Source organism: Malus sylvestris, chromosome 10 (genome assembly GCF_916048215.2).
Source record: "Malus sylvestris chromosome 10, drMalSylv7.2, whole genome shotgun sequence".
In the NCBI taxonomy this organism is placed as follows: Eukaryota; Viridiplantae; Streptophyta; class Magnoliopsida; order Rosales; family Rosaceae; genus Malus; species Malus sylvestris.
Genome location: NC_062269.1, coordinates 21,986,474 through 21,996,555, shown reverse-complemented (window position 1 = coordinate 21,996,555; position 10,082 = coordinate 21,986,474). Strand labels below are relative to the sequence as shown.

General features: G+C 40.1%; 2 protein-coding genes across 2 annotated transcripts; one reads left to right on the top strand and one right to left on the bottom strand.

The window, feature by feature from the left end:
* Nucleotides 1-1,349: 1,349 nt before the first annotated feature.
* On the top strand, nt 1,350-2,306 carry LOC126584319 (uncharacterized). Its single transcript, XM_050248737.1, has one exon. The coding sequence runs from the start codon at nt 1,350-1,352 to the stop codon at nt 2,304-2,306; it is 957 nt and encodes a 318-aa protein (XP_050104694.1).
* Nucleotides 2,307-5,613: 3,307 nt separating this feature from the next.
* Nucleotides 5,614-8,243, bottom strand: LOC126585222 (uncharacterized). The gene has a single exon (XM_050249632.1). It carries the CDS (start codon nt 7,847-7,849, stop codon nt 5,903-5,905), a length of 1,947 nt encoding a protein of 648 aa, XP_050105589.1. The 5' UTR covers nt 7,850-8,243; the 3' UTR covers nt 5,614-5,902.
* Between the last annotated feature and the right edge of the window lie 1,839 nt (nt 8,244-10,082).

The following is a 10,082-nucleotide window of genomic DNA, read 5'->3' as shown; positions in this document are numbered from 1 at the left end:
TCTTATCAGGTAAGTTTTTAACCACTTTATTCTTATGTCTTGATGATTTTATTTGTTTATTGCTTTAATTTTAAGAATTCGTACTTTAAAATTTCAATTTCAAGTTTTTTTTTTTTTTCTGATAGTCTAATAGATTTCTTAGAAATATAATTTATTATATAAACTTGCATTATTGTTGTTCAATTTGTTAGGTTAACCTTCAATGAAGAGATTAAGAACTATTGATTCATTTTTCAAAAAAAGAGATGATGGTAATAAATTAGAGAGTGATATACCTTCTGCATCTAATGATAATGCACAAATATCAACTGAGAAGCCTCATGATTCTCACCAGACATTTAATATAATTGAACCTCAAGAAAAAGTTTTTAATGATGCTTCTTTGGAATTGGAACGAGACCCGGGGAAACGGATTCAAATACATGAGCATCCTATTAATCAACAAGATGAAGTTCGACGTGCTTATATCAAAGCTGGGCCTTACCAACCGAAATTTCTTGAGTATCCTAGGTCTCGATTTGGATCACAATATCGTCGATTTCAGTATTCTTGGTTTTCACAATTTCCATGGTTAGAATATTCTCCGACAACAGATAGAGTATATTGTTTCCCATGCTTTCTTTTTGGGACTGGTCCAGCAAGTCGTCCGACACTAACTGTTGATGGGTTTAACAATTGGAAAAGAGTTAACGACGGAAAGAATTGTATATTTCTTTCTCATATTGGAGGTCCATCTTCATTACATAATATTTGTGTTTCACGTGTGGAGGAATTGATGAATCCATCTTAGCATGTTGACAAGGTTATTAATCGACAATCAAAAGAAGAAATTTTGAAGAATCGATTGCGACTCAAGGCTACAATTGAGTGTGTTCGATGGCTTACATTTCAAGCATGTCCTTTTAGAGGACATGATGAATCAATGGGTTCGAAAAATCGTGGGAATTTTATTGAATTGGTAAAGCATACAGCCAAGTTTAATGATAAGGTGGCTGCAGTTGTTTTAGAAAATGCACCAAAAAATACCAAATATTCCTCACCCATGATCCAAAAGGAGGTTTTGAACATTCTCGCCAACATAGTACGAAGAAAAATTTGTGAAGAAGTCGGGGATGGTGTTTTTTGTATTCTTGTTGATGAAGCACATGATATTGCTCATAGAGAGCAAATGGTCATTATTTTAAGATTTGTTGATAATGATGGTTTTCTACGAGAACAGTTTTTAGATATTGTGTGGGTTGAAGACACTACTGCAACAACACTTCACAGGGAGATAAAAAAAAGTCTTTGCTTTCCATGAGTTGCCTATAAACAAGTTATGAGGTCAAGGCTACGATGTTGCGAGTAATATGCGAGGTCAGTGGAATGGGCTACAATCTTTATTTATTAAAGAGTGTTCATCTGCTTATTACGTGCATTGTTTTGCTCATCAACTGCAATTGGCATTAGTTGCAGCATCAAAAGAAGTAGTTGTTATCTGGTTATTCTTTTCAACATTAGGTTCAATTGTAAATGTTATTACTACTTCTCCAAAGCATCATACTCAGCTGCAGGTTGCACACACAGTGAACATTGAAGAGTTGGTGGGTGTTGGTGAACTTGAGACGGGAAGAGGAGCTAATCAAATCGGTACTATACATCGACCTGGAGCTACTCGTTGGGGTTCTCATTATGATTCAGTGTGTGACTTGATACATATGTACAACGCGTCTTGTACAGTACTTGAGAACATAAAGAATGATAGATCTGCTACAAACTCTTCGTGTGGGGAAGCTACTGGTGCTTATAATGCAATCAGATCTTTTGAATTTACTTTCATCTTGCATCTATTGCAGGAGATCATGGGAATCACTGATATCCTTTGTCGTGAACTGCAAAATAAGTCACAAGACATTCTGAATGCTATGAATCTAGTCACTGCTACAAAAGATGTCCTCCAGAAGTTGCGATTGGATGGTTGGGCTACCTTTATTGATAAAGTGAGTTTATTTTGCAAAAAACATGACGTTGATATGCTCGATATGAATGCTCAATACAAAGTAGGAACTGGCCGTTCTTATCAGCAAACAGATCATATTACATTTGAGCATCATTATCACATTGATATCTTCAATAATGCAATAGATTTTCAGTTGGCAGAGCTAAATAGCAGGTTTAGTGAGGAGGCAATGGAACTTCTTATTCTCAGTTCAGCTTTAGAACCAAGAGAAGCTTTTAAGGCGTTCAACATTGATCATATTTGCAAGCTTGCAGAAATTTTATTCTATGGATTTCATAGAAAAAGAGCTACATACGTTGAGATGTGAGTTGAAAATCTATGAATCAGACGTACCGCATCATCCTGTCTTTCAAAAAATGTCTACTACTTCGGAATTATGTCGGGGATTTGTTGAAACAAAGAGGTCTGAAAGGTACTATTTGATTGATAGGTTAATTCGACTTGTATTAACTCTTCCCGTTTCTACAGCAACTACTGAACGAGCTTTTTCAGCAATGAATCTTATTAAAACAAGACGTCGCAACAAGATGGAAAGTGAATTTCTAGCAGATTCAATGGTTGTGTACATTGAAAAAGAGCTTGCTGAAAAGATTGATTAAGAAGAAATAACCAAGGATTTCAATTCCATTAAGGATCGAAGGGCACAACTTAAATAGGTACCTTTTCTTTTATTTGTTAAGTTGTTATGACAAGATTGATGATGTATGTTTCTTTCTACTATAAGTTGCAACTTCAAATGTTTTCTTTGTTAAATCTAGTTGAAACTTGCTTTATTCTAAATTTCTTACTTTAAATTATTGCTTTCAAGTTTGTCATTGTGTAACTTTATGTAAGTAACAAAAAAATTTAACCATTTGATCTCCTAGTAATAATTTAGTTTAGCCCACCCACCAAATAATTCCTGGCTCCGCTATTGCTCCACCATTAATCGGAATGAGGCCTCCACTTCCTGTTGAGCGGCGTAATCATCATTTGCTTTGCCCTTTTCCTTTAACCTTCGGGCCTTGTTTCGTCTCATAGCCCTAGGTATGGAACCTTCACCCGAAGACGGATTTTCTACGTACCCTTGTTTGTTGAATGGTAGGAAATCCATCTTCATCCATATCTGCAGTTGAGGATGCAGTTCTAAACACCGGCGTAGGGCCTACTCTTTGTTGAGGTGGATCTTCAAATAACACCCACCCTTTACAAATTTCCCAACAACCGTGAAACTAAAAGGGTTTCAAGCTGCCCACCATATACAATTCCTCCGCTTGGTGTACCTAGAAAATATAATCACAAAAATTAAAGGAAATTAATTTATAAAATTAAATGTAATATAATTAAATATAATTACAAAAATTAAACGAATTTAATTTATGAAATTATATGTAATATAATTAAATATTTAAAATAAATTGTGAAAACACTTACTTCGTCATAGTAATTGGCACCGCTTTCATGTCTACTTGTTGTTGCTAACAATAGGGGTGGGCAAACGGGTACAGGAACCGCGGGTCGGAGCTGGTAATTAAGGTTCGGGACGGGTACATGCCAGTTCCTAATTTTTAAAAAGAGAAACGGGGCGGGGTGGGCCGGGTCCAGAAGTATAAAAAAAAGGTACCCAGGGACCCATTTGTGTAGCATCCCAATTTAAAAACATTAATGTCTCCGAGGGTCCATGTGACAGTTCTCCCTTTCAAGAACTGAGAACATTGTCCCGTGGTCTCCATCTCTCTTATATCGATGTTCTTTCCTCTCGGAGAACACACACACACCCCAAATCTCTCGATCTTTCTCCTTTATTCCTCTCTGGGAACTCTTCTTCCCGGAGCAGACACACCACACACACACACACACACACCATCGCGACCTCCACCATAGTGTCTCACACCTTCTCAAAGACTCTCATTTCCTTAGTCTCGTCCATCTCTCTCTTTCTCTTACCCTTAGTCTTTTTCTCTCCCGACACCTCTGTCTCTGATTTCTCACACCTTGGATCTGTCGATTCTCAACCTCTTCCTCTCGATCTCTCTTTCCCCCAGCCTTCTGATTTTTTTATTTTTTTTATTTTTTTGAGAATTGAGGTTTTAAAGCAATTGGGTTTTGGTTTTGGGTTTTTGGTTTGGATTTGTAGGTGTCGGAAGATCTTGCTTGCTGTTGCAATTCACGGATAAGAGGTTCCAGTCTGTGCATGATTTTACCATCGATGTCGAGTTCAGAGCTCGAGTGATCGCCATCTATGGTCATCCCTTCTTGTTTTATGTTTGGCTATTGAGAAAATAGAATTTTCGTGGTGAATTGGGTTTATGGTTTTGTACCATATTTGGAAACGGCGCTATAAGTGGATGTGGGTCATGATGTCGGAGACCGAGTCGAAGATTTGAAGGATGGCGAGTTTGGGAGGCGATCAAAATCGGAAAAAAAAAGACCCGTGGACCCGTCCCGAACCGGCCCATTTCAAACGAGTCGGGTTAGGTCTAGTTCCAGTAATCAGATTTGCAATACCCGGCCCAACCCATCTCGTTTCCTTTTTAAGCGGGTCTGGTTCAGTCCCTCCAAATTTGGGCCCGGCCCGTGCCCACCCCTCGCTAACAATGCTTGATCCCATTTGTTCAAACTTGGATGAAGATGTTTCTTCCATCTTGAAGAACAACTCTCGTGGTTTTGGGTATTCAGTGGAGTGGTGCCTTCATAGAACTCTAAGTATTTTTTGGACACATGAGTCCAAACACCTTCACTTGTTTGAGAACTCCTCCTCACACTATCTTCTGACATCCATCTATAAGCCTTGCAAAGAGCTTCATCTTCGTTTCGAGTCCAAGCCCTACCTTGCAGATGAGGCCATTTGAAAATTATTGAAAAAATTGAAGGAAAGATTATTGGAAGAGGTAAGAAAATATGAGAATTGAAATGGTGTAGGAATGGTAAAAAATCTGTGAGGAATGCTATAGGAATGATTTAAGGTTGGAGATGGTTTTCAGGCCATTTTTGACCTTCTGACCCTCTAGACCCTTCGGTTGGAGATGATCTTACTCCTGAGACCAGCCGTTGGTAAGGAAAAAAAAAATCATAAGAGCTTACGTTAAAAAAATCAAGGGAGAAGGTATTCTCGAAACCCTCCCTTTGTGCTACTCTCTTCTCCAGCCTAGAGTAAGAAGGTGAATTTCTCCTTTTTGGTTTTTTTTGCTGCCAAATTTTTTCAAGGAAGAAGAATTCAGTTTCTGATTGCTTTGCTTATGACGATTAGGACGTGTCAAATTCCTTCCTTTTGTCTCCACTAGAGTTGTCCATTTTTTCAATTTGAAATCTTATTGTTATTTGGTTAGATAACCCTTCAATTAGAGTTTGTGGGAGTAGGAAAAGTGGAAGTATCATATTGCATGCTAAAGTTTTAAAGATGAGCACCAACTGCAGAGCAAGTCAATCAACACTAACAAATTGTGAGTCCTACACATGTGGCCACATACACAACTTTAAAGACACATAAGCAAATTTAACAGATGTTTAACGAAATTAATAAAAACAAAGCAATGTGGAGCGAATTTTGATTTTCAAGAACTAAAGTAGTGATTTTTGAGTTTTATTGAGCAAAAAGTGAGATTAAAATTGAGTTCTAAGGGACGTAGCTAAAATAAGCCTAAAAGAAACAAATTGTATTTGTATATAGAAATGAACATCTGTCAATTCAAACTACATTACAGCTTCAACAGAATGTTCAGTTTGAACAATGAAGAAACTTGAAAAGAAAAATGACCTAGAAACTAAAATGCAGCAACTAGCGCTGGCCTAAACCCTAATTCACATATGTATGCACATCTTAAGAGAATGATGAAACAAAAACAAAGCAGTTAAGAGTTAATACTGAGGTCAGTTTTTTGTGTTATATCCCCTAAAAAATTAATATTGTACAACTTGATTACATCAATAAAATCCTCTTGATCCTCTAGACTGATAAAGCTCCAGCCTACTTTTAGCTTCCGGTAATAATTCTTCGACTGACGGTTCATTCGCCAGATGAGCCTGCTTTATCGACCACTCTAGCACAATCAGCACCTCCTCCTGAGCAAGCGTCTCGCTGTCCGGAATATGCAGCGCAATGTAGCACAGCAGAGTCAATGACGGAATCTGCACCCTGGATTCCCCAAAATAAACCAGTTGAATTAGATGCTTGGTTCCCCCAGCTTCTATAATCGCTTTGCAGTGATTTACGTGGAGGAAATTCTCAGTGCATGCAAACTTGTTCAGTGCAATCACAGCCGCTGTAGAGATATTCAGTTCTGTTTCGTCGAGCAGCTTCACCAATGGCCCAATGAATCGCGTCTCCGTCGCTCTGAAAGTTCTTGCTAAGTTTCCGATCGCTTGGATGCACGGTTCAAGCAGGTCGGAGTCTGCCTTTTTGATTATTTTCAGCAGCTGCTCGACCACTGCTTTGCAGGCGGGTGATGTCGGCTTGAAGGCCGACCGCCTCAAGTCCGCATTCTGCTCTGCCACCGCGGTGATCTCCATAAGCGCATTGGCCGAATTCTGCTGAACTTCCCAAGAACCTGTTTCTAGCAAAACCGCGAAACACAAAAGCGCTCTTGACTCCGTGATGCTACCACAAACACTCGCATTCCCCTTGGCAAGTTTCCACAGCGCCCTCGCCGCCATTGCCTTCATCTCCGCCTTGGTTTCGGGGTCCTCGTACTCCCTCCCCTTGATGCTGGCCCCTGACAGCGCCACGTGGTGATTGTGCGGTCTTGCGATGTGGTGACTCGGAGGCTGATGATGAAGGTTCTGGTGATTGTTATTTTGAGTTGGCTTCCCCTGGGCATGACCAGAGCCGGGGGGAGCCGGACCCTGATTGTTCGTAGCCATTGTGCTTTTCACAACATTCTGTATCTGACTAAACATGTTTTGATTCCCAGTTATCGGGTGTACCGTCTGATGCTCCGTGTTGTTGTTGCTCGCCATCACAATCGAGTGCAACGACATTTGTTCCTTGCTGGGGATAGTGTACTTGCTGTGCTCCTGAATCGTCTCGAAAGCGAGATGACTTACGAGCAATCGGATGACATTGTTTTGCGCAAAAGGGTCTTGGCATTTCGGATGATTCTCCGCCAATTCGGAGACCGCCCAAGCAACGAGCGCCTGGACTTTCATGTGGCCTTCTTTGAGGATTTTCGCAAACACTGGGCAGACGCCGGCGTTCACAATCTGCTCGACGCTTTCGGGGTCCTTTCCCAACAACCCAATTGCCCTGGCGGCGCTCTCCTGCCCTTCCTTTCCTCCTTCCTTCGCCACCTTCAGCAGCGGAGGCACCCCGCCTTCCTCAATGATCAGCCTCCCGTACCTGTCGTTGTCTCTCGCCAACGACACCAAAGAAGCTGCCGCATCAGATCGCTTCTCCATCGAGCCAGTGTAGAGGATCGCAATCTGTTCCCAGATAAGGCAGAGGATCGGTTCATTAGAGGCGATCGGGGGGAGCCCTAGATACTCATCATCACGGTCGTCGGCAGGGGCTGAGACTTGGAGGAGCCATGACACGTCGCCAATGTGGTTGTCGAGTAGCTGACCGATCTTTTTGAAGGCGCCGCTGGGGATGATGGTGAATACACGTTTCATAAGGCCGGTGGCTCGGCACTTGATGACGAGGGTGAGGGCCTTGTCGAGGGCTTGTTCGGTTTCGTCGATGATGCGACGCGTGGGGCGCTCGTAGAGATCATTGCTCGCACGCGCTGCCTGGCGGAGGAGGCCAGCGAGCTTCTCAGTCTTGGATTTAAGCTCCATGCACTCTTGTTTGTTAGATTGTGCCTCGTCGGCGGCCTTGCTCACCTGGTCTGCCAATTGTATTGGCCTTGCCAGGATCTCTTTCACAATCGCCGCCATGGCCAAGGCCCCCCCCAAACCTCCAAAACCTGATCAAACACCTTCAAACTGAAGAAACCCACCACCTCAGAAAATCCCAATCGAAGATGGGTTTTTGTCTTTCAACAATGTCAATAATGAAATGCGATTGATCCTTTGATCATCACATATTCATGTTATTCGATCAAAACATTAACGTAACAATGGTATCATTTCTATGGCAGATGAAGTCTCATTGGTGTCCCGGTGGGGGAAGATTATGGATGCGTTTGCATTCCCAATTGTGTATCAGTGATGGTGGTGGTGGTTCTGAGGGTTGAAGAGGAGGGTGGCGCCGCCGTTACGACGAGGAGGAAGAGGAGTTAATTGTTAAGGTGAAACAGGTTTTTCTCCAACTTTCACGTAAAAAAACTACAATTCATGTTGACGTACGTTATATATAGCAAGTGAATTGATTGGTCTAACTTTCCTTTGGATTTATTTTATCCAAGAAAAAAAACTCTCTTTCGACAAAAAGAAAGAAAGAGAAAAACTGTCTTAGATTGTCAAATGAATGGAGAGAATAAAGTTAATGAAGTCTATGGAGATGGGTCCAAATATGGCTTTACATTTATGATTTGAATTGTGCAAGGCTTATAGCTTCCAATAAAATCAAGTTTTGACTTTAGGGTTTTGCATTACGATTATTATACTCTAAAGTAATCAAATATTCAATTCTCTCAAGATGATAGAACAATTTTTTGGGTACCCGAAATACATTACAATTTTACTTCAATTATAACATGCGTGTGTTTTTTCATTAATATATATACATTAGAAGTAGACACTATAAAAGACCTTGCTAGGAGGAAACAATTTGTCGCGTAAAACATGGTTTCGTCTTTGAAAATTTTAGGCAACGAAATCCCGTCAGGCAAAGTTTAACGTGCAAAAGTCGTCGCTCGAAGTTTAACTTGACAATATTTAGAATTCGTCAGGCAACTCTGTTTTGCCTGACATAATTATGGACCACCAATTCATTGTGCAATATTGTGTTAACCAACTAGGCCCGACGATAGGCACGCTTGACCAAATATTTTCCTTGACCAAAGTTTAAATTTATGAAGAAAAAAAATAAACTGTATATTACTTGACGAAATTTCGATGGGTAAGCTTTATAAACAAAAAAGAACAAAAATGTAAAAACCTATACCGACTATTGTAGGCCTATTTGATTGAACGATCTAGGGTTTAGAGAGAGGGGGGCCGGCTACACTTAGAGAGAAGAGAGATTGATTTAATTGTGAAGTGTGTTTAATTCACCCTATTGTGCCTTTATTTATAGTAGTAGGATAGGTAAAAACCTTTCCCTTTAGGATTACAACATTTAATAGGTAGTCAACTCCCAATAGGAATATAAGATACATTCTCATATCTACTAGGATTTACACAATCACATTCCTATTCTAAATATGACTGCAACACCAATGACTTTCTTAGTTAGCTAAAAATTATTTAATATTAAAAACAATAAAAAAAAGTGTTATAAACTTCTTATTTAAATGTGATTGTGTAAATCGTATATTAGATTTGATTCTAGTTATTCTTCCCTATTAGGACTTGAATTCCTTGGAGGAGAAGGACAACCCTACGAACACATCTCTCTCTATATTTTCTCTGTGCCACCGGCCCCTTGTCCTTGTCAATTAAATATAGGCCACAACATATTATCAGCACGCTCCTACCGCCGCACTTAGAAATCTGACATGGAAGTTTTCTGCATCAAACCAGTTCACTAATATCATCATGCAATCAGGTTCTTTCAAAACAACAGTTTTTATCTCGATATTTTTGCAGCCTGATAGCATGAACATTCACCATAATGAATGACCCAACTTTACGTTTTTCAAATTTTAGATTCTACATAAATTGTGCAAGCATTATATCCATAATATGAATTATGTGAAATGATTTTGCCATGAATTGCATCATTTATCTATTAATGCATTAAATTATATGTTGAATATGCATCAAGTTTCATTAATTTTATAATCTGGAATTGAATTAAAAAAAAAAGGGGTTTCGTTGAAACCCAACCATGTCGCATGGGCCATCCCCTTCCCTAAGCTGAGAAACCCAATCCTGGAGCCATGACTCCAGGCTTAAACCCTAAACCCGATGCCTAGACAGTGTCGTATCTCCTACAACGTCGAGTAGCATGGCCTACAGCCATGCCCAGCCACCACGGCTAACTTCCTAGACAACCTAAAGTTGT